The 27,070-nt window shown below is 43.6% G+C and overlaps 2 protein-coding genes across 3 annotated transcripts in view; one reads left to right on the top strand and one right to left on the bottom strand.

The window, feature by feature from the left end:
• The first annotated feature begins 1,106 nt into the window (after nt 1-1,106).
• Nucleotides 1,107-26,111, top strand: UPK1B (uroplakin 1B). The gene is made up of 8 exons (XM_007181895.3): nt 1,107-1,208; nt 12,546-12,645; nt 13,695-13,895; nt 16,251-16,325; nt 17,008-17,130; nt 19,023-19,202; nt 23,651-23,734; nt 25,191-26,111. The coding sequence occupies exons 2-8, from the start codon at nt 12,577-12,579 to the stop codon at nt 25,239-25,241; spliced, it is 783 nt and encodes a 260-aa protein (XP_007181957.1). The 5' UTR covers nt 1,107-1,208; nt 12,546-12,576; the 3' UTR covers nt 25,242-26,111.
• The window catches only part of B4GALT4 (beta-1,4-galactosyltransferase 4), a 49,339-nt gene continuing 36,157 nt past the window's right edge, over nt 13,889-27,070 (bottom strand). Inside the window, exons 8-10 of one of the 2 annotated variants that reach the window (XR_009008120.1) lie at nt 23,057-23,141; nt 15,649-15,741; nt 13,889-14,216 (exon numbers count right to left, since the gene is read on the bottom strand). The gene's annotated coding sequence lies outside the window, so the exon portion shown is untranslated. Of the gene's footprint in view, nt 14,217-15,648; nt 15,742-20,636; nt 21,177-23,056; nt 23,142-27,070 lie in introns of those variants that run through there. The other variant, XR_009008121.1, reaches the window with a different exon arrangement.

Raw genomic sequence — 27,070 nt, 5'->3', positions numbered from 1 at the left:
GGCCCCCTCCAGGGGGAACATGCTGCCCAGCTGCTGGGAGTACTGGCATCTCCAGCCTCCACTACCAGCCCCCTTCAGGGATTGCTTTAGCTACAAGCACCTTCCCAGGGCAACCCACATCTAAGGACTGATTATAGAGGGCCCCAAGGCAGAGCGTGATAGGGCATCTTCCTCTAGAGTTTCCTGGGGCTGTCCCCGCTGCATGGCAGCTCAACTTCCCTCTGCCCAGTCCTATTTCTTCCCTCTTCCTTCCATGGGTGTTTACTCGCTAATAAATATACGGCACACTGTACTCTGTCTCAGAGTCGGTTCCTGAAAAACCTAACCTGTTACAGGGATGGTCCTGACCCATGAGAACTCCCGAAGTCTATTGATTAAGGCACTCAGTAAATCCTGACATTACTGCCAGGACCCATGGCTCATGCCAGGCTAAATACACTGTGATGCACGTATCCGTGATGTGTTATGCAGCCATTGAAAGAAATGTTTGTTTTGTTTAGACGTTGTTAGTGCTGTTATGACACATGGCGGCTCCAGAGGAAAGAAGGAAAGAAAAAGGAAGGGAAGAGAGGGAGGGGAGAAATTAATTGAATAACATCAGATGATTACTTGAGCCCTCTCTCTATCTCGCAATCTCTTTGTTTCCAGATCTCTTGCCCCTTACTAGTCTTTGGACCAACTCAGTGGCAGCATTTACTTGGGCAAGTACTATCCCTGTAAATGTAGAGTCTGCAATATATAGAAACTGAAATTAGACATGACCCTGGACACATAAATGTGTACCAGCATGACTGTGAAGAACTGGGACAGTGGATAGGCCTTTTAATGCACAAGAGCAGAATTAAGCATTAAATCACACTAATAGAAACAAATCAAATCAAAATCAAAACAAAAGCCCTGAGTGTGTGTTCGAGGAAGCCCAGACCTACGAGGAATCCAGAAGGTGCTTCCATCTGTCAGAGTCACACATTCCAAAGTAGCAGAAATCTACTGGCTGAGTTTCCTGTTACTTCCGGCCTCAGAGAGGCAGGCTCAGGCAGCATCGGGCTCAGCCCACGTGAGATGCCTCCTCCCAATCACAGACCACCCTTCCCTGGTCCCAGAGGTTCAAAGGATTGGTACAGGGTAGAAAAGCACCTCAGGCCAGAGCAGTGGGCAGAGTGGGTCGGCCCAGTGCCAGGAGGAGGAGGAGGAGGAGGAGAGGGCAGGTGAGTAGACCCATTCCACTGGGCAGAGAAGAGAACTGCACTCTTAGGGGTTGGCTTGCTTTCCTGGGAGGCGAGCGAGCTGTCTGAAAGGGAGAGGGGAAAAAGTTCATTTCCTGATGAACAGAGTCTGTCATTTTTTGTAATTTAGGATATTGTGACTGTTCTGTTCTCTTTAACCTGTACAAACTGCTTTCTTAACCCCTTTTATATTGTCCAGTTCTCAGAACTGAGATAAAGTTCTTCCAGGGGGTGTTATTCACACATCCTGATTTCCACCTCACATTTCCACCTCTTCACAGAAAGACCAAGAAAAATCCAAGAACCCTGGGAAAATCTCTATCTCCTGATTAAATCTCAGATAGACAGACACCTTTGAGGACCTCCAGTTTCCATGTAGAGTTAAAAAAGCAAAAGGAAAATTAGCCTAGCAGAGAGAAAGTTTCCTAATCTTCTTGTCAGAAATCATTTGGTCCTGTCTACTCGTAATGGGATTTGTGAGGCAATTTACTCATGTTTCTTCTCGGCAAACAGTTCTGCTAAATAAATGTTGAAATAGGTCAACAAATTAGCTTTTATCTACACAATGTTATTTTTACATAACTTACTTTTACTCTTCACCAGTTGGTGTTTCCACCAGGATTTGCCGGTTGTATTTTTTCGTTCTAACAACATTTCTACACGTAATACAGGTTAAGTTTCAAATAATAATAGTATCATTTTATGTTTATGTTTATGAGCTTAAAACCCCACTTATAACTAGCTTTAAAGATATTTATGACATTTTGAATTTTTATGAATTTTATTGTCTTTTTTTAAATTAAAGATAATGTTTATTGATCACTTTTGCCTGAATAGAATCGCCAAGCATAAGAAGAAAGAACTCACTTAGATTTTATACATATATATTTTTCAGTTATATATATAACTTGGGTCGTATAGTTTTCAAACCTTGTAAAAAAATGTTTGGCTTGTTTTTTATTAATCTTTCTCAATGAGGAGAAAATTTTCTTATTTTTCTTTCTACTACAACAGACTTTTTTTGCTTTCTGCAGCAATGGGCTTAAAAATCAACTCACCTATATTTTTTTTAACTATCTGGAAAGAATCATAGACTTGTAAGGACACAGGGGATCTTAGACATCATTTAGTCAAGAAAAACAAATGAACACTCAGAATTTCTTTTGACCTCTCCTGCTTACATTCTTACGAAGAGCAAACACTGATCAGTCCTAGAATATGCTTCCCCTTGATGCTGAAATCTGAGCCTCATGGCCATGAAGGCTACCCACACCCCTGAGGCGTCACTGTTCCCTAACTGGGTCAGAGACCAAATTCATGAGGAGTTGCCTTAATCTCACCTCCCCCAAGGAATCTCCATGGTACTCCTGCCCTGGGGCTGGGCATCCCACTGGCATTGCCCACACCTGAGGTCCTCACTTGGCTGAGAATGCCTGAGCCATTGCTTACATCTTAGTCCATGACTTCAGGTGGGTGAGTGACTCAGCCCAGCACAGCAAGTGTCAGGGACCTAAAGCAGTGCTGTCTCATAGAACTCTACAAAGACGGAAATGTTCTACATTTGGCTATTGAGCACTTGAAATGTGGCTAGTGCAACTCAAGGATTGAATTTTTTATTTTATTTAATTGAATTAATTTGAATTTAAATAGCTACAAGCCTCTACTAGTCACCACATTGGTCAGAGCAGGTTTAGAGCTGTAAAGCAAGAAAAACTAATAGATGCTGTGGGCCATGGGGGTCATGGCCGTGGGAAAAAGCTCCTCCTTTCATCATTCCCACGGCCTCATCATACCCTAAGTGTAAGCAGACCAGCAATTGCCCTGATCTAATCTCCACAGCCATCTTTATCCCCATCTCTGAGTCATACAAGTGTCTAATCTTGTTCTGGGTTTCAGAATCTGGGCTAAGGCAATAGCCTATTATCTGTTTCATCCTCTCCTATTTCTCCTTTTTTTTTTTTTTTTTCTTTTGTCAATCCAAATTTCACTAATAGGAGCTAAAGTGTGAGGTGTGGTTTGTGTGTTCTCTGGTCCAACAAACTTGGGTGAGGAAAAGAGGTAATGAACTTGAAAAAATGATCTCATGCTTGATGGCTGAGTCTCACTTCTTTTTCTCCTGCCTTGAAAATTGTTTTGTTTAGTGAGCAATGGTGTTTAGACCTATTCAATGTGTCTGGAAACATCAACGCTGTAGGGATGAATAATTTTTAGAAGAAAACAAACTGAATGAAGACACAAGAAAAATACACAAAGAAAACTCCAGCCTTTCAAAAATCTGTACTCCTCAGAGCAAAGGAACTCCCTGGATGTTGTGCAATTTGAATAAATCATCATGGGGCCAGGCCACTGGGCAGTCTTCCACAGGGTGGGGCTCACAGGGGCTATTCCTGGGTGTGGAAAACATTTTGAGGTGGGCTGTGCACTTTCAGGCAGGGGCAATGTCGTCTCTGAAGGGGGACAGCTGCTACTCCATCCTCTGCCCGCTACCAATCCCACTTTTTAAAATTCACCCTATCCCATCCACTTCCTCACTAGCCCTCCCAAATTACAACAACAACAACAAAAAGAAAAAACTCAAATATATATGAGGGAAGCACTGCTTTGGAATAACACAGGAAAGTTTCAGTAAACCCCATATTTGAAAAGCTCATCCATACTGGGGCCTAAAAAGGAAGGGGGGAAGGGCAGATACACCATATTATCAGGAGTCAGTCTCTACTCACAGCCCCAAGCCCCCAAGTCATGGGTTAGGAAGTTCATCTGTTCGTCTCTTCTCTCTCCTCAGGCCTCTTTCCCTCTCAGGGTGTCTTCCCTCTCCCTTTGCAAATACAAGAACGGTTTCTCCTAAAATCATTCACAATGAGGCATGGACATCAATGGCTCATGAGGCTCACGGTGCCTCTTTTATATGTATTTGCATTTTAACCAGGAGCAAAGGAGTGATTCTTGAGTTGTGGGAATTTGGAAATTAGAGTAAAGAGTGAGGAACACTTTGAATGGAGGTTGAGGGTAGAAGGTTCTCACCTTGTCAGCTTTGTTTATGTGACTCCCCTTCTGGCTAAACTTGTAAGGAAAAAGGGCAGGGCATTGGGGGTATCTCTTAATTTTAAAGAAACATAAAGGGAGGTGGTATCTCCCTTCCTTAAAAAGAAGAAAGATCAGCAACAAATTCAACACAAAGGCCTGGTTTAAGAGTCAGGAGATCAGGACTGAAATCTTGACCCTGAAAATGACACATCGATGATCTTGAACAAGTCACTTTCCCTCCCAGAGCTTTGGTTTCCTTGTCTGCACCATGACGGAGCTGACTATGAAGCCTCTCGGTTTGCAGCCAGAGCTGATATTCCATCATGCTATGAAAGGGCACATGGTCAATAATGGTCCTGGGATAAATGACATCTTAATTTCTCCCTAATCACATACCTTCTCAGTAAGACAAAAACTACTAGGAGTGTAGTCACTGACTTTTAAGTGTGTCACTCATCAAGTAATTTGAAGTTCATAATTTTTGTTTCTTTACTGCAATTATTTGTCAAATGGCTTTTTTAAATGTACAGCAATCTATTCCTTTGTGGGTTCAGAATTAACTTATTAACAAACTTGGGTAAAGAAAAGAAGTAACAAAAAAAGAAAGAAAAAGAAAAACGGTAATGAGGTGCCAGGTTAGATTGCCGTGGCAGAGGCCAGTAGGGAAGAAAAGCCACACACGCACATGCACACACACACACACACACACACACACACACACACACATATCCACCAAACAGGACCCAGTGTGGGCTCCCTTGGAGAGCTGTTTGCTTGGGGCAAGAGAGGTAGGTAGAGAAGGAAGGATAATTCTGGGCAAAGGTAGTTGGGGAAAGAAAACGTTTTTTAGCTGAGCTTCGGAAGGTGGTAAAGAGTTCAAGAAGAAAAAATGAGAGACAACTCAGAGGAGCAGAGGAAGGTAAGTAGCTGGCCATTTGGAGCCTGGTTGGTACTGATTGAATATAAGCCGAGGAGTTTGTGCTTTATCTCCTTAGTTGTCCAGCCTCCCCTCCATGGGCCAGAAAGAGAACAAAATGATTGGGTCTGGACAAATACTGTAGATACAGGGAAAGGGAAGTCATTAGTCTGTCTCTAAGAGCTGAAAAGCCAAAAAGTTCTCCAATTTAAGCGCAACAGAGTAGGAGAGGAGAAATTTGGATTTGGAGAGATTGGTTAGCAGGAGAGAATGGGTGGACAAATAAAGCCATCCAGGACCAGGAAGCAAAAAGGAGCCTATGGCTGAGCTTGTGGTGGAGCAGGGGCTCTGGAGGGCTCTCCTGTGAACTGAAGCTGTAGGGAGCACCTGGGTCTTCGTTGCGGTGCGCATGCTTCTCATTGCAGTGGCTTCTCTTGTTGCAGAGCACAGGTTCTAGGCGCACGGGCTTCAGTAGTTGTAGCATGCAGGCTCAGTAGTTGTGGCTCGCAGGCTCTAGAGCGCATCCTCAGTAGTTGAGGTGCACGGGCTTAGTTGCTCTGCGGCATGTGGGATCTTCCCGGACCAGGGATCGAACCCGTGTCCCCTGCATTGGCAGGCAGATTCTTAACCACTGTGCCACCAGGGAAGTCCCAAGAAGTTATTAACTTCTTAAGGCACAACTACTCCAGGCCCCAGAGACCACCACAGTTTATATTCTGTATGTAGAAAAGAGCCCATTTGTCCCTCTCTTTTGGTCTCTCTCCATGCCTGTCCTCTCTGGAAAGGTCAACAAATTCATAATATCTTTTTTTTTTAATAGCCATCAGTGGGGAACTTTGTCAGAATTTATCTTTTTTCAACCTAAATAAGTTTATTCGTGTGTCCTTGTGCACAGGCATTTAATAGCCTTCAAAGAACCCCAAGTGATTAGCCAGGTCTGATCCTTTCCTTTCATAGAAATCACGTTGCCTTTCCTTTAAGTGTATCAGGAACACAACCTCTCCTAGAGATTCCTCCAGCTGGTTTACTATGGAATTAACTCACTTGCCCCAGTTTTCCAGGAGCCTTTCCAAAAGTTTTCCATTGAGAGACTATGTAATATCAACCTACACAATTTGACCAGGGTTTTCCAACTTCACCCTTGAGCGCCTTCTGACCTCTTGGGTAACTGCCTTCTGAGCTTAGTGATCTGCCTACATTTTCTTGTCTTTTATTTCTAGAAATAGTAGTTTCCAATCACTCTGGGACTAGCCCTGTAGTTAGGAAGTTTAGAGCTGAAGAGGGGAAGCTCTGGGAGTCTCAGGCTCCTGGCTCTTTTTTCAGCCAGATTTTGATCTGAGTTTATATGTGAGAGTTTCATATTGAAATCATATTTCCATATTTCCTTTGAAAATGTAGCTCTGGTTTTTTTTTCTTTTAATTGAAGTATACTTGATGTACATTATATAAGTTACATGTGTACAATATAGTGATTCACAATTTTTAAAGGTTATACTCCATTTATAGTTATTATAAAATATTGGCTATATTCCCCATATTGTACAATATCTCCTTGTAGCTTATTTTATACCTAATAGTTTGCACCTCCTAGTCCCCAACCCCTATCATGCCCCTTCTCCTTCCCCTCCCCACTGGTAACCATTAGTGTGTTCTCTGTATGTCTGTGAGTTTGCTTCTTTTTTGTTATATTCACTAGTCTGTTTTATTTTTTTAGATTCCATATATAAGTGATATCATACAGTATTTTATTTATTTATTTATTTATTTATTTATTTATTTATTTATTTATTTATTTTTGGCTGCATTGGGTCTCCGTTGCTGTGCACAGGCTTTCTCTAGTTGCGGCGAGCGGGCACTACTCTTCGCTACGGTGTGCGGGCTTCTCATTGCAGTGGCTTCTCTTGTTGCGGAGTACGGGCTCTAGGCGCGGCTTCAGTAGTTGTGGCACGTGGGCTCAGTAGTTGTGGCTCATGGGCTTACTTGCTCCACAGCATGTGGGATCTTCCTGGACCAGGGCTTGAACCCGTGTCCCCTGCATTGGCAGCGGATTCTTAACCACTGCACCACCAGGGAAGTCCCATCATACAGTATTTGTCTTTCTCTGTCTGACTTATTTCACTTAGCATAATACCCTCCAAGTCCATTCATGTCATTGCAAATGGCAAAATTCTATCCTTTTTTTATGGCTGAGTAGTGTTCTATTGTATATATATACCACGTCTTTATCCGTTCACCTGTTGATGGACACAGGCTGCTTCCATATCTTGGCGATTGTAAATAATGCTGCTGTGAACATTGAGGTGCATTTACCTTTTTGAATTAGTGGGGCTTTTTTTTCAGTTATATACCCAGGAGTGAAATTGCTGTGTCATATGGTAGTTCTATTTTCAGTTTTTTGAGAAACCTTTCCACAGTGGCTGCACCAATTTACATTCCCAATGTGGCTCTGTTTTAAAACAAAATTAAAGCGCTAGTTTTAGGTGCCGTCATCATTCACTATTTGTTCTGGTCTGTCTGCTTCAAGAAACTGAGGCAAAGGTAAAGAAAATGAATATTGGTTGGGTAACTAATATTGTGTTAGAGCTTCACACATGTTCTCATGTAATTTTCATTGTAACCCTTTTAGTTAAGTATTACAATACCCATTTAGAGATAAAGCTCTACAAGATTAAGTAATTACCAAAGGCCACAAAACTTCTAAGTGGTGGAGCTAAGATTCAAACCTAGATTTGTCCAAAGTCCATTCTCTTTCTACTTCACCATACTCTAACCTGTTCTGCAATAAAGGTCTAGGCAAATAATTCACTCATATATTCTTCTCATTCAAATACACATTTTAAAAATTTACTTCATCTGCCTTTTTACTGAGTAAAATAATTTATTGAGTGCCTACCACATGTAAAGCACTGTGCAACTTTGGACTGAAAAAGACAAATAAAACAGGGCCCCAGGGCTGCCTTCTGCCTTGGAGACTCTTGCAGTAAAGTGCAGGAAGCCCTTCATAGGTTGATACCAGGAGGAAAGAACGCACAAGGGGGGGCAGAGCAGAGTCCTCCCTGAGCGATTTCTGTGTCGGGGGAAAGCAGCCCCAGTACAGAGGGGAACCTCAAGGGTCATCTCTGCATCACCTCATAGTCTAGACCAGAGGCTCCAGAGCTGGCCAAAGCCTAGGGATGAGGCCCAGTGGCGGTGTTGACTGTTCAGGAATGCTGGTGCAATGTGCAGAGGGCCCCTGCCATAGGGACCTGCTGTTTGGTACCTGACTCTGGCCATACCCCAAGCACAACTAGGAAGCTTTTTTCCCTCTCCCAAAGAGTTTCCCCGCCTCTCCCCCGGCCAATGAATCCTTCCATGGAAAATAAAAAGGGGCACAGATGGGAGATGGGTAAGGCTTTTAGCACCCTCCAACAGAGCAGCCCTTGAGTAGGAAGCAGGAGGGAGGTGAAAGAGGCTGCTTCACCTCAACCTAGACGCCTTTGGCTGTGGTATCAGTAACCATTAAAACCTCCCTCCTAGGCCCCAGGGGTCACTGGTACATAAAGCAAAGCCACAGCCCAATAGCCTGCCCTTCCTAAATATTCCTCTAGTTATTATTCATAATTTCTCATGCTTGTAAATGATCTTGGTGTTTACCAATCACTTCGACATCTTTTATCTCAGTGATAACAACAAGCCCATCAACAAGTTGTGTTACACCCATTTTATAAACGAGGAAATAGACACTGAGTGGCATTGCCCAAGGTTACCCCGTAAGGACTGGGCAAGACTGGGTTTGAACCTTGGCTTTCTAACACCAAGTCCGGTGTGCTCACTGTTAGACCCCAGCCAGTAGACCACCCTGCGGGCTGCCAGAAGCCTACACTTGGCTGTCTAACTGCCACCCCTCTTGACATCTGTGGCTGTTTGGGGGATGCAATAAATATTTTAGGTCTTCTAGACAACAACCTAGTCAACTACAAGTGGCCGAGGAGAGGCTATGAAATGCTGGCTCTCACATTGACCTGCACGTTTGCACCTCTTCTAAGAATTTTGTTCCCAAGGGGTGGGTGAGAAAGCTGCAGGTCTGGGATACATCTAGACAGATTTTCTGGAACAACGTGTGGGTGCAGCTCTGGGTTTGGGGCAAATGTGCAAATATGAGTGCAGTGTTGAGGGGCTAAGGAGGCAAGAACTTAGAGAAGTGAGTGAAGAGAGGCCCAGTGATTCTGACCTTTGCAAAGGCAGGATCACCTGAGCAAGGAAAAGTGGTACCTACTCTCTCTGCTCCAGAGTTGGCGAGGAAACAAGCCAGGTGTTTCTTTTTCTACTGAAAGTATTAGCCATATGGCAGGTCTTTACAAACTGCAGTGTTAACTAAATGATCTGGGTTTGAGTCTCCGCTTTTGCGTTTTCTAGCAACGTGCCTTGGGCAAAGCAATTAATCTCTTTAAGCCTCATTTTCTGCATCTGCAAAATGGCAAGAAAACAGATTCTCCCCTAGATCCTCCAGTAGGAGGGCAGCTCTGCTGACACCTGGATTTTAGCCCCGTGGGACTCATTTCATGCTTCTGACCCCCAGAACTGTAAGATAATTCCCTGTGTGTTGTTTGACGTCACTAAGTTTTTGGTAATCTGTTACAACAGCAGTAAGAAACCAGTACAGATTTTGGTAAGAATACCCATCTCTCAGGTCTGCTGAGAGGATGAACACAGAGTGCCAGCATGTGCTGAGGACATGAAATGACAGCTTTCACCATCACTTTATTTTGTGCCATTATCTAAGTTATTACGCACGGCTGAAGGAGGAGGAGAAGGAGCGCGTAGTGGAAAAGGAGAAACATCCTTTTCTAGTGAGCAGCCGCTTCAGCATTCCGTGCCCGTCCACAGGCCTGCCTTCCTAAATCAGATGCCCCTCGCTGGTACCTCCTACCTCATGCTTGTCTAGATTTCTTCACTTGACTCTCCTTTTTCCTCAAACCAAGTTCCCACCTGTCTCCTTCCTTCTTTTTTCCCACTCTGGTCTGCATTTCCCCACCCTAATTCTGATTGCAATTCTCCCACAGAGTATTCTTATGTCTCTTCCCCTTTTTTAAAGCTCTGTGTGGCAGAGTCATCTTTGGGAAAGTATGCATCCTTACGGGATATATTTGGGTCACTGGGGCCAGCTCTCTTGTTCAGGGTCCTGTCAGCTCCTTCTGGACCAATAAAGCTCTCTTTCTTTGGTGACCTACCTGCCTTCTTCCTTTTTCTCCATAGCCCTACTTTCCTCCTTTATTCTATGGTGTACAGTCATTTTTGCTCTGCATCCATGTTGCTACAATCACACTTTAAATTCCCTGAAAGAACAAATTGTCTTCTTTCTGTTCTTTAAGCCCAGCTAATGACCATAAATAGGCTGCTATCTGCAAATGGGTCCTAATTGGTACTGGGTGATAATGGGGCTGCTTTTGGCCTCTTTTGCCCTTTACTCTCTCTATGTACTTGTGTTATCTGAACTTCTACCTTTCATGGTCTATTTATCTGTGTCTCTAGTTTAGACAGTAACCCAACTGGTCAGGAGCGATATCTGTGCATTCCAGTGAGGAACTTTATAATGTGGCTGATCCAGCTACGTAAGGCTCCCCTCTGGGGGAGGTTGTGCATTAACTCCTTCGGGGCGCTCGGGCTCCACTCCGTCTAGTGTGCAACTATCTCGGGAAAGAATGAATGACATTGCTAAGCCTGAAGTGACATTTCCAAGTGGAAAGAAATGAATGGCATTTCTAAGCAGAAGCTATGCAGAGGGATCTTGTAACAATGGCCCCATTTCTTCTATTCACTTGGCAAACACTGATGCAGTACACCATGTGCCCAGTTCCGGGACAGAAAACACTCATAAATTTCAACTCCAGTTCCCACCACTGCCCAGGTGAACAGGTAAGGGAAAATATTTAGAGATGTTTAAGATTACTTGGAAGGTTGTGAATACTTACTTTGGAGTGTAACAACGAAGTTACAATTTAGCAAGGTCTGAGTCGAATAGAAGGCTTCCCTCCCACGCAAACCGGGACTTCCGCCAAACTGGCAAGTTTGTTATCTCCTGGGCTCCTCACTCTTCTAAGCCTCTACTCCCTGACCTTTCCTTTCCTTTTACCTGGAATGTCACCCCCATCTTCCTCCCACTCCCACCCACCTCTTCTTGACCCATCGAAACCATATATACTCTGCACGCCTTACCTCTTCCCTCCTCAGAACTCCCACGATACTTAGGGTCTTATTAGACGCATTCTAATGATTTGGGAACACAGCTTCCCTACTAAAGCCTGAAATTCTAGAATACAACAATCTCTCTTACATATCTTTGTATCCCTCAAAATGCAAGTTGTGTCATATAACACATTTTGATTTAGAGCCTGAGTGCATGAAGTGGATAGTTAATTTAATTAACAAAACATTGAGAGACGTGGATGGCTTATCTCAAGGTAATTCAAGTGCAAAGGCCAAAATAATTCACCCAAACACTTACCCTGTATTCCTTCCAGAGAATCCTCAGGGAGGGAGAGACCCACTTTTTAAAGTGCCAGACACAGCGCTAAGCCTTGCACATAATTTCTGGGAGCCAGCATGGGCTGGGGAGAAGCACTTGGGCTCTGGAGTCATGCACACCAAAGCCTCCAGCCCAGCTCTTCCACTTACTGGTTGTATGACCCCAGGGAACTTAATTTACCAATTTAAGCTTTAGTTGCCTCATCTGCAAACTGGAGCCTTCTCACCCTTTCTCTTCTTCTACCTAATTAGGTTATGAGAATGACATGTGTGTATGTAAATTACCTAGTAGAGTGGCACAGAGAAGGAACTAATGTTAGCCCCTCTTTCTCTCCTCGCCCCCCCCCTTATGTGACAGGGTGTTTTTAATTTGCCAACTCTATTTGAAGATAACAATACATTCTGAAAATGATGGTTTTTAACCGCTGCCCAGAGTCCGTATGGGAACCAGTTGCCCCCTCGGCCCATAGGTTTATCCTTTGGGCTTCAGTTTGCCATGACCAAGGGCAGGAAGAGCCATACCAGGGACCTTCAGTGTGCTTCATCACCACCTCCGGTCTGCCCTCGGTGACTATGGGGCCTCAGTTCATCACTCAGAAGGATGCAGTCTGTTATGTTCCATACCCTAAAGAACTCCTGAAAGTTGGTGATCAGACTCGGGCTGGCTTTACTTTTTTTTTTTCTCCTTTATAAAATTACTGTGATCACTGAACTGAATAACCAAACTTCTTCCATGGCTAAATGATCACATGACTTGGTCTGGGTGCTCTGGAACACGAGAAGGCAGTGCACAGTGGTGTGACTGAGTTCTGCTATGGAACTTGCAGCCTCAGTCTTTATCCCCTGCTCCTAACGAGCTGTGATGTTCTCAGCTGCGTCCTCAGCTTGTGGGAAACCGTGAAGATGGCCAAAGAGGACTCCACCGTTCGTTGCTTCCAGGGCCTGCTGATTTTTGGAAATGTGATTATTGGTGTAAGTAATGAGTGTTTTCCAGGAAATTCTCCTCTTCCTGTAATTATGATTTTAGATCAATCGAAAGTGAGAGTTTAAAGGGGAAATAATGATATAATGACTGGTTCCCTACATCTTTTCTTCCTTTTAAGAAGTGTGTTAGTAAAACACGCTAACTAGAAGTTAACTGTATAAATAATCCTATATAACTATGTAATATATAAAAAGACCATGTGGGGAAAAAAAAAAAGAGAGATTTCCCTCCCAACTTTAAAACACAAGAATCTAAAAGCAGCCATGCTAACCATAGTCAGCTTCCAAGCACTCTCAACACACGCGCTTTGGTGTGTCTTCCCTATCCCTCCTTGGTTTGATTTCCACAGCCTCTGCTGTTAAGGTTGTTGGGGACAGATGTTTGCATCTTCCTGTGCTGGTCACACGGGGAGCCAGTACTAGGATGTAAGAGTAACTCAGAGGCCAGGCTGCGTGGGCACAGTGTGGTGAGAGCACTTAGGAGTCAGGATCGCTGGCTCTGGGCCCAGCCCTGACTATGACTCTGTGTGACTCCGGACAGGTCATTCATTGCCTTTCAGGGCCAAGATCCTTCATCTATGAAATCCAGGGGGCAGGAAAGATAACCACCAAGGTTCCTTCCAGCTCTAATGTTCCATGGTTCTCTGGCACAGAGAACATGACCAGGACCAGTTTAAATATTACAATCCAGGAATTTGGACAGTGGGCAGTGGGAACGGGAGTGAGAGATTATCTTCGTACAAGAAGTCATTGTTTGAGTGGTTCACGCCCCAGGGGTTTTATAGATGGTCTGAAATTGTCTGGGTCTCCTCCCAAAGAGCGAGAAGATAGAGCAAAATGTGGAAGGAGGCATGAAACCAATACGTAGGATGGAAGGAGCTGTTTGATTTCCTGGCAATGAGGAGTTTAAGTCAGTTGCTTAAAGCCTATGCAGGGGACAGAGTTAGTCTCTCTTACCACCACGCCCCTACTCCTCTATCCCTTTCTCAATGCTGCTCTCATGGCCTCCAGCCTGACAGAACCCCCTCTGCCCCCAGATGTGCGGCATCGCCCTGACTGCAGAGTGCATCTTCTTTGTATCCGACCAACACAGCCTCTACCCGCTGCTTGAAGCCACTGACAATGATGACATCTATGGGGCAGCCTGGATTGGCATGTTTGTCGGCATCTGCCTCTTCTGCCTGTCTGTCCTGGGCATTGTAGGCATCATGAAGTCCAACAGGAAACTTCTTCTGGTGGTAAGACCTTAAAACTCTCTACATTTCTCTCCTGGACCAATTTTGATGGATTGCTTCTTCTCCCCTGAGCACAGTGCTTTGGTTTTCAGTGGGGTAGGTGGGAGCACAGAGTGCCAGGTGAGGAGGGAGTAGAGGGAAAGACCCTCCCTGCAGTGAAGATCATCCAAGTGGCATCAAGGATGCTCTCCTCTATTGGAAGTCCAGAAGAGTCCAGCGCAGAGAAGCTGAAGGGGAGGCACCTGGGGGTCACCTGTTGAGTATTTTCCAGATCTTTGCTTCTCTGACTGGTGTCTGCATGGGCCCAACAGATACAGCCAGGAGCTACACAGGCCAAAGGAGAGACAGTGAGAACTCGATAATTAGACTTTTTTCTCTTGAGAGTAAGTAGTTTAAAATATTGTTTTAATAGTAATCAAGTGTTGATATATTAGGATATAAATCACAAAATATGCACAAATTTTTAAGAGGAAGCATGAGCTTTTGTAGACATTTTTGAGCTCAAGGCTGAGGATGTTGTGGGATGGCCTACACCTCCCATTTCATGCACTCACTCTGCTTTTTAGGGACCCTAGAAACCCTTGATGGGCAACATGTAGAGAACGGCTGCAGCTCCCACCTGCCTGTGGAAGCTCTAACTCTGTGCACCCACAGGGAGGCTTCTGCCCCAAACCTCAGACAGCAGGTTGTGCCCTGCCTTTGCAGATGGGAGCAAATTTGCAGCCAGCCGGGCTAAGAACCCTCGGTGTTGGGTCTAAACTTCTACTCCCTTCCCCTGTGCTCAGGACAGCAGTTCCTCGCCCTGTGACGGGGCCCCATCCCCACTCCCTACCTGAAATAACTCTCCTAGCCAAAGGCTGCAGGACCTGAGTTCCACCTTCACGGAACGAGTCCAGCAAGCTAAGGTGCTTGTTGGTTGGCTTTTCCTGTGAACTAACATCATCCTGGTACCTAGGGAATGCAGAATGTTTACATTCTCTGGGTCTTTAGTGTGAGTTAGTTCCAGGGCAAAAGAACCCACTTTTTTCAGGGTGGGGTTAAGGAATGCAGGGAAAGGTAAAGAAGGGGCAGGTGTCCTTAGAGGCGAGCTTCAGCTGCATTCCAGCCTCACTCTGGGCCAGTCCCGTGTGTCTCGCACAGCCGGGAACATCCCTCACCATGCCTGGCAAAGAGACGGAGCAGCGCGCCCTCCACGCGGCTGGAGGAGAGAACACCTGCACCCTGTGCCTCCTTTCTGGAGCGTCTCTAAGGGGCTTCTGAGCCTCTTTAAAGGGAGCCAGCAAAGCTCTCGACAGAGAGCAAGGCAGCCGCTAATACAGCGGGGGGCAATGTTATGAGGCCTGTGAAGGGGCTCCTGCTGTTAACTGAGAGTTAACAGTAGCCAAAGCCTTTTTCTGGGCGGAAGGGTTAGGGCAGCAGAGGGTGCCGCTCTGAGAACCGCCCCTGCCCAGGGAGGGAGAACCGTTTCCCCTGCGCTCCTCCGCTAACACCGCCGAAGCGCCCCTTCCGCAGAAGAACCCAAGCACGGTAAGCGTCTGTGCAAGGCTGAGGACAGCAGAGACAGGACTCTTGCAAATAGCCCCCGTCCCAGCTTCGGAGAACATTTGTCCTTCAGATATTTGCAAGCCGTAAACAGGGGCAGTGTGTTGTGGAGCCATCACGTGTGCATGCGCAACCTACCACACACACACACACACACACACACACACACACACAGAGCAACAAAACACACTATGCGCTGTTTCACTCAACTGACCTGATGCAACTGGAGTGGGAGTGAGTGAGAGGAGATGCCGGCGAAGAGCTGCGTATCTGGAGGCTGCCTGCTCCTCTCTGATAAGACTGGGCGCTGCCAAGAGGGAAGACGGATATTAAACGCAGCCCTATTCATCTGTGACCTCGGTAATCCTCAATTCTCAGTAAACCAGAAAGAAAATGTCTCCCAATGAGAGGGGAGTTATGAGGCTCTACATAGTGTGTGATACACTGATTCTCTTGCCAGCCATTGGACGAACACACACACACATACACACACACACCAGTTCATTTTCTTGTCTGTTTTTCCCAGTTAAAATGGAAATGCAGGGTACTGAACTGAGAAAGCTCTGTATTCAATAGTCGTTTGTTCTCTGGGGAAAGGAGAAGAGTTGATCTGATTAGCACCTAGCACCAAGTCTAGCTCTAAGCAGCTGATCAATGAGGGTTTGTTGAATAATTATGTAAATGATCAGATAATTATATTTAGGTGAATGTGCTGCAGAAAACATAACAGTTATTTGTAAAAACAAAACAAAACAAAACAAAAAACTCTCTTTGGAGGTAGATGTAATTCTTGTATTCCATTTGTTTCCCTTCCAGTATTTCATTCTGATGTTTATTGTATATGGCTTTGAAGTGGCATCTTGTATCACAGCAGCAACACAACGAGACTTTGTGAGTACAACCTCAAAAGACAGAGCAGAAATGACCATATGAATCATCATTACCATCATAACACTATAATAACTGACACATATTAAGCCCTTACCCTGTACCAGGCATTGTAATATGCACATTAATAATAAATATATAATTTTTCTCCTCATAGTAACCCTATGAAATACATATTCATTTTATAAATAAAAATAAAATGAGACTTAAAAAATAAAGTAACTTGTCCAAGGTTATGCAGCTGGTAAGTGAAAGTGGAATCCTGAATCCAGGCCGTGTGATTCCCAGGGCCCAAGCTTGCACCGCCGTGCTCTTCACTACTCTGCCGCAGCCACTGGTCTTCCACTGGGATGAGCAGTAATCCACCACATCTGAGCCACCCTCCCATTCAGCATCTGCTTTCTCTCCTTTTTTCCATTCCCTGGCCTAGGCCACCCCACAATGCCTCTCTACCATTATCTCATTGGAATTTCTTTGGCGATGGGGGGTCTTCTCCCTACAAGGGGGACTTCGGCCACCCAGAGCAGCCTTACTCCCACCCCCAGCCCTACTCAGTGACTCTGAGCTCAGTTTTACTCCAGGAGACAATGTTCAGGGCCCCCAGCAACATGCCGAGCAAATCACTTCGCCTCCTTGAGGATTACTGGGCTAACTCTTCCTCTTGTGTTGCCTCCTCCCATAATAGTTCACACCCAACCTCTTCCTGAAGCAGATGCTGGAGAGGTACCAAAACAACAGTCCTCCAAACAATGATGATCAGTGGAAAAACAATGGAGTCACCAAGACCTGGGACAGGCTTATGCTCCAGGTAATGCCTGCAGTCCTGGGGAGACGCCATTTGGTACCTAAACCAGTATCCAAGGGCATATGGATGGTTAGGAATGAAGTTAAAGTGTGGGGACCACTGCCTCCAAGGGCGCTTCCTTCACAAAGAGACTTGACATAGGCAAGTTCCTCTATGCCTCTCATTTACTGGCAGGGACTAGGGGGTGTACACATGACTCAGTGGGACCCCTAGATCTATATTTTATTTTAAGCTATGATGTTGACTAGCTTCCATTTATAGGAGTAATGACATTGGTAAGAAATTTATATTAATCACACACTCTGCCTCTTAGAACTCAAGCATCACTTACATTAAAAAAATGTTGCCTCCACCCCACAATGAACTCAAGTGGCAATTATTGTCTGTTTTGCTTGTTTAGTACCTTTTCACACCTGTGGGCTAGTCCTGTTAGGGACCAGAGGCTATGACTTGATTTGATCACCTGTTTTTCTCTAACTGGCAATCGTAACCTTATATCTGCATTTACCTCAAATACCATCAAAAGTTCAAGTCTTTCAGAATACCCACTATCACCTCTACACTGCCGTATGTGAATTCTTATCCCTGCATAAGCCCTCGTGTGACCCAACTCTCCCACCCCCCCGACCCCCTCCCCACCCAACCACCTGTTTCCCAGTCCCTCATCAGCAAACCCCCTTATAGCCTCCACCCCTTCTTTGAACTCTCTACCCTCTGTCTTCTAAAATTTCCTTCATTTAGTCTAATATTCCTGTTCTATATTTTTTTAGCCCATTAGGACCTCCAATCTATTGGCCACTTTTTCACTTCCTATCACTCTTCTAAGTCAAGTATTTTTTTCCCCACTATGTTAGCAAAGAACTAAGCTTTTCAAATGAAAATGTGAATGCTCACACATTTGAAAATCCACTTACCAACTTTTTAAAGCCCAGTCTGAAATAAGTCTGGTTCAAACTTAACCATTTCCCCCCGAAATGCTCAGGTCAAATTACAGAATGATTATTTTCTTTGGTGAGATATTTTCCATAATCCAGTGGCAAAACAGGACGTGCTTTTAAGATAGTTGCTTTATCACCAAGTTTGCTGAATATATTTATCTTAAAAGTTGAGAGATGCCATAATTTTTATTTCTTCCCTTGAAACATTTTAGCAGAATTTATAAAATGGAAGGAAAGTGATGTGAATTGTGTTTTATCCTCTATCCTCAATTCTATCCAGAGTAATATGAGCTATGTGTTAAGTGATCTTCCTTTCCTATGTAGAGGCATAACCATGTGCCACTGGGTTTTGGTTATTTTTTCCAGTTTATTTTCCCCCATTATAAAAATAATACATAATTGCTCCAGAAAATGTTAAAAATACAGAAAAGTAAAACAAGAATTACTCATAATTTCTTCACCACAAAAATTTTAATTTTCTGATTCTCGATTTGCTCATATGTAACATGAGAATAATTATAACTCTCTCACATGATTGTATCAAGATATTAGTACTAATAATGATTAACATTTTTTAAGGGTTTACTATGGGCCAGGCATTGTACTAAACGTGTTAAATATATTAACTAATTTATTCCTCGCACAGTTCTGTGAGGTAGGTACTATATTTGTCCCAATTCAGTGAAGGAAAATGAGGCTTAGAAAGTTTAACTCGTCAAAGGCTACAGAGCTCATTAATGGCTAGTAAGGTAATAAATGTAAAAGTATTTTGCAAACTCTACAATGTAATACCTTAAAAACACCTTCAGCTCTCATCAGGGGATTTTTAGTAAATGGTATACGGTATAACACGGTATAATTTCCATATCTTCTTTCTCCATAAAGTCTCAGTTGCCACCTTGGTGGCTCTAGCAAGGATTATGGAAGAGAATTTTTGTTTCTCTCATGTGCTGACAGGACAATTGCTGTGGTGTAAATGGACCGTCAGACTGGCAGAAGTACACCTCTGCCTTCCGGACTGAGAATAATGATGCCGACTCCCCCTGGCCTCGTCAGTGCTGTGTTATGAACAACCTTAAAGAACCTCTCCACCTGGACGCCTGCAAACTAGGGGTACCTGGATACTATCACAATCAGGTGAGTCCTTGCTTCTCCCAAGACCTGCCAGGAGGTTCTTCTGCTCTTTATGAAGAAAATACAGGTTAACTGTAGGTAATGGTCTCTCACTAAGGAATTCTGCATCCTTTTTCCTAAACCTCATGTTAACTATTTCCTTCTCTGTTAGTAAGATGTAAGTGCTAATCTAGGGCTGATCTGGGAAAATTTACATTTTAATAAATGAACAGAACGCGAGAATTGCAATAGCAGAATCCAATTTTGTTTAAGTGAAAACTATTTGTATAATGTATAGAATTAGTATTTTGAAAAATATTTATATCAAACAAAGATTTGCTCTATTTTTGCAAAATGTAAATTGAAAGGGATGATATACAAAAAGGAATGTTTTGCCAGTTCCAAAGCAATGGCAACTGCTGAGGGTAGATGCAGTAATGATACACCCACCTGCCTCATTCAGTGGTAATGTAAGATAGTCTTAATAAAATATTAGATTGGTGATCTGGGTAGAAGCCGATTCACATACAAGTGGTTTTTGAAAAAGTGTTTCCAGCCTGATGAGAATGATATGATGATCATGAAAACAAACATCAACTGAGTACTTATCAAATGCCAGACACTGCTCCAAGTACCATACAGATATTAATTCATTTAAGGCTCAGTGGGTAGTGCCACTTTGATCCTAATTTTACAGAAGAGGAACTGAGATACAGAGATGCTAATAATTGCCTTGCCCAAGGTCATGCAGCTGGTAAGTGGAAGAGTCAGGATTCAAATGCTAGCAGTCTGGCTCCAGAGCCCAGACTCTAAGCCAAGAAGGAACTTGGTAATAATCCCAAAAAGCCCTGAAGAGAATCCTCACACACTTGAAGTCAGCCTCTGAAATGCTTACACTGCTGTGCATTACCACTTGAGGAAAGCTAGTTGTGTGCCAGTACATTAAATAATTGAGAAATGCCAGACTCTTTGGTCTTGCAGGAAATAATACAAAATGCATTTTCAGAATGAACGACACGGCACTGCTGGTCATCGTGCCACCCCTGGAAGGGTGCCTAGACTAGGATTGGTTGTATTAATCTGGAAAAGGACATGGGAGTGATGTAGATTATTTTGCAGAGTTGTTCAGAGCAACCCTCATTTAGCCTTTTAGCAACATTTTAATTAATTATATTCAGACAGCTAAAAAAATTAAATTTATTGCCTATAATCACAATATGCAATATAATGATCACTCGGAGAAATAATAAACTGCTTTTAACACTTCAACCTTGGAACTAGTCCATGCAGACGTATCTTTATTGGATTGTGATTCCATACAAACTGTATCATATCTTTGAAAGAGACCAAAAAGGATGTTTGCCAGCAGATGATTGGTTTATTTCACAGCCACACTATTTTCCCTCACACAGAGAACATTCTAGTAATGAGGGACACTTTTGTCACACCCTCCCTAACAGTCCTTGGCCTCACCGCCTCCTCTACCCACTAGCTATACCACAACTACAAAGTCATGTCACTGAGCAGTACTCCCACACCAAATTCCTGCATCTTGAAATTTCTCTCTGTCCCTGACTCCCGGTGCTCCTACTTTCTCAGTCTCACTCATTCGTCACCCCTGACATAATCTCTTATCTACTCATCCTTCCTGCTTCTCCCTACCCTGGTCTCCCAGATTCCCACACGCCACCATTCTCTCCGAGTTACAGGTCCTGCTAATTCTCCTGTAACAATCCTTTTCCACAAAGCAAAGTATGCCACCCCAATACCTCATATACTTTACTTCTATTATTGCAGCTGATACCTTGAAATATAATTATTTGTTTGCAAGCCTATTTTTTCTATGAGTCTCCTTGAGGACCATGCATCCTTCAATTCTGTATCTTCAGTACTTAGCATAATGCCTGGCACAAAGCAGGCATCGATAAATGTTTGGTGGGTGGGCAAATGAAGAGGTGAATGACTCTTTTTCACATCCACATTGTAGCTTTGCGAGATCTGCAATGCACAAAGAAAGGCTAACAAAATTAGGGAAGTTGTCACAAGGGTAGTAATAATAGAAACCCACCAAATGTCACATAGCATGTCAGACGCAAATATATATGTTCTTACATCATGGTTCATCTTCCCCCAAAATGCTCTGTGCAAATTCTGATCACACACATCAAGAGCATTATGATGGAACTAAGGAAGATCAAGGTAAGCACCACTACAATGAGAAAAAAGCATCATGAAAGGCACAAATGAGAAGAGGTGAAAAACTGGGGCTTTTGTCTGTGAGCTTCATGAGGGCAACACCCATTTCTGCCTTGTCACAGCTGAATGCCCAGCCCAGTGCCTGGCACCTGGCATAAGTGGGTTTTTATACATATTATTGGACAAATGACCACTTCCCAGGATTGTCAGGGGGATCAAATGAGTGATGGATATAGGAGTGTTTGTGAACCATCAAGTGTGTCACAAATAATATCGTTGTAATTATTACTTCTTATCACATTCCATTCATCCTAAGCAGGTGCCTGCTTTGTGCCAGACTCTTGTTCTAAGTTCTAGAGATTCAACAGTGAACAAGATAAAATCCTTGCCCTTGTAGAGCTTGCACTGTAGTATGAGAGACAGACCACAAACAAGTTACCAAACCAATACACAATAAATTCCAGGTAGTGATAAGTGCCATGAGCAGAAATAAAGCAGGATATAGAAAATGATGGGGGGAAAGGTATTTTTCTCTATGGTTGTCAGGAAAGCCTTTATTAAGATGATATTTGCACAGAGTTCTGAATTAAGTGAGGAAAGGAGACCCTCATTTAAAAAAGATTGAAGAAGAGAGTTCTGAAAAAAGGAAGCAGCAAGTGCAAATGCCCTGAGGTGGAGGCCTTAGCTTTTTGGAGGAACATCCAGGCAATCCGTATGGCAAGGCTGGAACAAGTGAAGGAAGCGTAGGAGGCAAGCATGAATCTAGATTTTGTAGGGCCTGAAGCTTACCAGATTTGTGTGTGTGCGGGGGGGGTCCTCCTCAGGAAAAACAGTTTAAACTACACATGCAAAACTAGGTACAGGACTTTGAAATGGTCTTTCAAGTAAGCAGCCCTGAGCCCAAGCTCATTAGCTTTGCAGTGAAACAACCTCCTCTGGTGGCGGCTGGGGTCACAGAGAGAGGCAGGGCCATATCATACAGCACCTCGTAGCCATTGTGAAGACTTAGAATTTCATATTAAGGGTGGTGGGAAACTTTCAAAGGGTTTTGAGCAGGAAGGTGAAGTGATCTGACATGTTTTACAAGGATCCCTCTGGCACTGCACGAAGACTAGTAGGGCACTGTGGGTGGACTCGGGCCTCAGGGAAACCAGCCAGGAGGCGATTGTAGGAATCCTGAAGTGAGGCCGTGGTGGACCAAGACAGTAGCAGGAAGTAATAAGTGTTTGGATTTGAGATATATTTTAAACCCAAAAGGGTTTGCTTAAGAGAAAAACAGTTAAGGATAATTCCAAGATTTTTCATTTGAGCATCTAGGTGAGTGGGGGAGTCAGGTAGATGGAGAGGTGTAAATGGGGGAGAGATCAAGGCATATGTAGCAAAGGCAGGACATGCAAGTGGATGAACCAGGGACTGGGGCAGGGTTAGAAAGGATAGAACTTCAAGTGGCTACCTGGAGACCCTGGGCGGGGCCTAAACTTCAAGGTCAGCCTTTCTAAGACATTTCTCTCTGTATCTCAGTGTTCATAAAACCAGCCTGGTCATGGCATCTCCTAGGCATTCCTGTGATTCCAAGGGCTTTAGTGGACGTCGCTCAGATGGCAGGTCTAGCCCTATACATGAGTATCACTCCAGTACTTTGCATAGAGACTAGAACAGAATGTGCTACGTATAAAACTTACCAGATTATGGCATGCATGGATGAATGACTCGATGAATAAAGAATGATTCACTCTCTCGCACGCACCCCGTGGCTCTTCTAGTATCCTATAAAGATATGTTGAAATATGATGTCAAATGAGAATTTAGAAAGCATGGTATAGGAGTTCCTTTAATGATTAAAAAATAAAGCCTCTAATTTTCACTAACTGGAAGCACTTTTATTGAAAAACAAATCAAAAAGTGACCCTGCCCTCAAACAAATCACCAATAAAATCTTTGAAGAGAGGAAAGAAACTCGAATTTTATTAAGAATACTTTACATTGCCACATATTCAATATGAGAAAAATGTTATGCTAAAATAGCAGCACCTCGGTTAGTTAGATTGAATGAAAAACCACAAATAAATATGATACAGAATAGTTCTTCATCAGGATTATTCCTATTTCTTCAGTACAGCACAGTTAATACCTGGTTGTCCACAGGAATGTAGAAATAGCCTGGTTATGTTAAACTGGATTTTGGAGTGGCATTGAGTCAAATTAGCTTCCCACCCATCTCTTACATCTTTTTTCTGGTCCCTTTCATGTGGATATGGAATCGCCCACTCCTCCAGGGCTGCTATGAACTGATCTCTGGACCAATGAACCGACACGCCTGGGGGGTTGCGTGGTTTGGATTTGCCATTCTCTGTTGGACTGTGAGTATTTCCCATCACACGTTTCATTTCTGGGAGGACAGTGATAAGGAGAGACCTTGAGATTGCCCCTGGTTAACCCAAGCACACTAGACTGACTCGAAACAAAAGCTCAGACCTGAAGGCTAGTCAGGAAGCTGCTGGTACCAGGGCAAGGACAGTGGATTCCCTCGGGAGGTAGGGCGTGAACTTCCCCTACCAACCGGATCCTTCTCTGGCTGACTGGGATGCACTTGTGTGCTCCTCCATCTCTCCAGATCTCATAAATTCATTTCAAGTAGATATCAAAGACTGTCATCTCTCTAGATGCCTCCTCTAACCTGCCTCCCTCCTTCCAAAGAGCTGCCTTCACCAGTCTCACCTCGTCCTTCTGACCACTTTATGTGATGCACATGCAGCAAGAGGGTAGAATGGTAGGTCTCAGCCCTGAGTGCACATTTAAACCTCATGGGGGAGCTTGGGGGACAAAAGCATACCTGAACCCCAACCTCTGAGATTCAGATTTCAGTTGATCTAGGTGCAGGACCCAGGTCTTTTTTTTTTTTTTTTTTTTTTTTTAATTTTCCAGATGATTCTAACTTCTTGTCAGGATTAAGAGCCATTGCATTCAGGAAGCAGTCCCAAACTTTTGGTTTCAGAACACTTTTACACTCTCTCAAATATTACTGAGGACTCCAAAAAGCTTTTGTCTATGGAGGGCTGTATCTATTGATATTTATCCCGTTGGAAATTAACACAGAATTTTTAAAAATACGTGTTAATTCATATAAAATAACAATAACAAACTAATTACGTTACTATTAACAATATATTTCTGTGGGAAAAAAGTGACTATTTTCCCAAACAAAAAGATATGAGAAAAGTGGCAGTTTTTTTTTTTTTTTACATTTTTGAAAATCTCTTCAATGTCTGGCTTTAATAGAAGACAGCTGGCTTCTCATATTTCCTCTTCATATAATCTGTTATAATATGTTGCTTAGGTTGAAGGATTTGAAAGAAATCCATCCTACACACTGATATGTAGTTGAAATAACAGAAGTGTTTTGGTAGCTTATCTAAAAATAATTGTGAATATTCTCCTTTGGTACTACACAAAACTTGCTAAGTAGTAGTTTCTTAAAGGTTAGTTGCAATATGAAATCTGAAACTTCATCAAAGAACTTTTAGGACTCTGTTACATTAAAATACATTACATTGGTTTGTCTTGCAGTTTGCATAAATTTTTTACCCATTCGTGATTCTAGAACATCATGCATTGGTCATTTGGGAAAATATTGGTTCACTGTGTGACAGGATGGACTCAAGAGTCACCTCTGCCCCCGTGATGATGCTTAAGGCAAGATCATTCTTAAAAATCCAGTGTCACCTAAGCCTGAACGAACCTCATATCATTTTTCCGCAAGTACCAGATGTTTCTAAAACAATTCCTTATTTATTTTTCTTTTCCTTTGTATTCTAGTTTTGGGTTCTCCTGGGTACCATGTTCTACTGGAGCAGAATTGAATATTAAGAATAAGTGTAACCACCATACCACTCCCCACAGCGACTCTGGATTTGGTGCTGGAACTCCTAATATTCCACCTCTGTGCTCCCCGGGAAATTATGCATTCTTCCTCAAATTGCCAAGCAGTTGATATGGAGTTTCTTAGGCTCTTAAGGCTCTCAGACTCCTGAAATTCTCACCACTAGTGATTGCACCCTGATCTAGGATTCTGCAACATTGTTACAGACCATAGGAAAGGGAGAGTTCAGGATAGTAGATAATAACTATTCCCATCTCTGTTTATTTTTAATTTGGGGGCACAAAGACATTCACAGGAGCCTGTCTTATCACAGCAAGCCAAGTCTGTATTTGGACAGCGAATCTGCCTGCATTTCTCTCTGCTTTCTAAAAGAAACCTTCAAAGGCTTTCATTCATCTCAGTATTGTCCAGGTGAGAGAACTAAGGAAAAGATTGCTGAAATATATCTTTTGCCTTTGTTCTATGGTGGCTCCCATCTACAGAGACTCAGGTGATTCTCTTAATGCCACCTGGGGATCCTTTTATTCTCCAGGACAATGCCCGATCTTGAGCTAACAATGGTTGAAGTTTCCTCTCAGACATTGCAGGGTGATAGGTGTTAGTAACCTCAATTCTACCGCTAATTAAAAGTATGTGGACTCTGGGGGACAAAGGAGGGACCTGTTATATATTTACCAATCTCATCCGAAAGCCCCTTTCAAATAAGGGAGAAGCAAGCCCGCTGTTAGATAGGTGATTTATAGATAGGTGATTTTTTTTACTGTCAAAATATTTCTCTTCTGATCCATGTTTCCTTTTGCGATCCTGAAGGAAGTTCTTATAACAACATTTGTCTAGTCTTATAAATAAAGAGGGCTTTTAAATATGTTCACTTTTTTTTCATTTTACCAGTGTCATAATTGGTCATATATGAGGCTAGCAAAATGGGTGTTCCAACAGAAGAGCTTAGTAGGCGCACGGGAATTAAAATTTAGGAGATGGAAAATGCAGTAAGGCGTGGCTTCCCTCTGGATACCGGGTAACCCTGCTGTACAGCTGAATGATTGGAACTTCCAAGTTTACTTTTTGCTCCTGCTACCCTTTGCCCAGAAGTGGGGATGGAGTTGCTGCTCCTCAAATCCTTTCCCCCTGCATCTCTGACTCCAACTGCTCAACTGTGTCCCTTATGAAGGAAATGTACCTGTCACTTCAGGGTCCCACTCACAGCCGACTCAGTCACAGGGAGTAGCCCACTCCCAGGCCTCGACCCAGGTTCCTGTGCCTCAGTCTGAGCCCCGGGGCAGGGAGGGACAGGGAGGGGGAGGGAGACTTAGCCTGCACCTGGGCGGTAAAGCTGGGGCAGCAGCCGGATCCCTGATTCCCAGGACAGGGAACCAAAGGCTCCTGCTCTGACACACCACCAGCTTGCCCCTCCCCTGCCTCGCTTGCCTCTCCAGGACAGGGCTTGGGGTGTCAAGATAAATGACACCTGCACTTGGCTGAGAAGGTTCTCTCTGTGGTCTTTTTCAAGAGAGGAGGAGAAGGAAAGAGCTTACTCTGGGCAAAGCTTTGAAGCGCAGAGTCTCTCCCTTCTCTCTGTCCATCCTCTCTCATGTGTTCTGGTGCCTTTTTCTTCTGCTGCCAACTGGATTTTCCAGTGCCCTCATGCCTGAGCAAATCCTATCCCAGACCCACTTCTGCCTTCCCCCTCCAAGGCTTCGGAGCTTCAAAATTCTCTCTCCCTACAAGATTCCATTCTCCTTGTGACTTGATCTCAGCTAGGTTAAGGGAAAGCCTTTTTGCAAGCTAATTCATACTAAAGGGTGAGGGACAGCTA

This window comes from Balaenoptera acutorostrata, chromosome 4 (assembly GCF_949987535.1).
Source record: "Balaenoptera acutorostrata chromosome 4, mBalAcu1.1, whole genome shotgun sequence".
Taxonomy (NCBI): Eukaryota; Metazoa; Chordata; class Mammalia; order Artiodactyla; family Balaenopteridae; genus Balaenoptera; species Balaenoptera acutorostrata.
This window is presented reverse-complemented; position numbering and strand designations above follow the sequence as displayed.

Bases quoted from the DNA above. Each gene is read 5' to 3' on its own strand.
- UPK1B (XM_007181895.3), top strand. From the start codon at position 12,577: ATGGCCAAAGAGGACTCCACCGTTCGTTGCTTCCAGGGCCTGCTGATT. The intron at 16,326-17,007 runs GTGAGTACAACC...CTCCCATAATAG, and splicing joins CAGCAACACAACGAGACTTT to TTCACACCCAACCTCTTCCT. The intron at 17,131-19,022 runs GTAATGCCTGCA...ATGTGCTGACAG, and splicing joins GGGACAGGCTTATGCTCCAG to GACAATTGCTGTGGTGTAAA.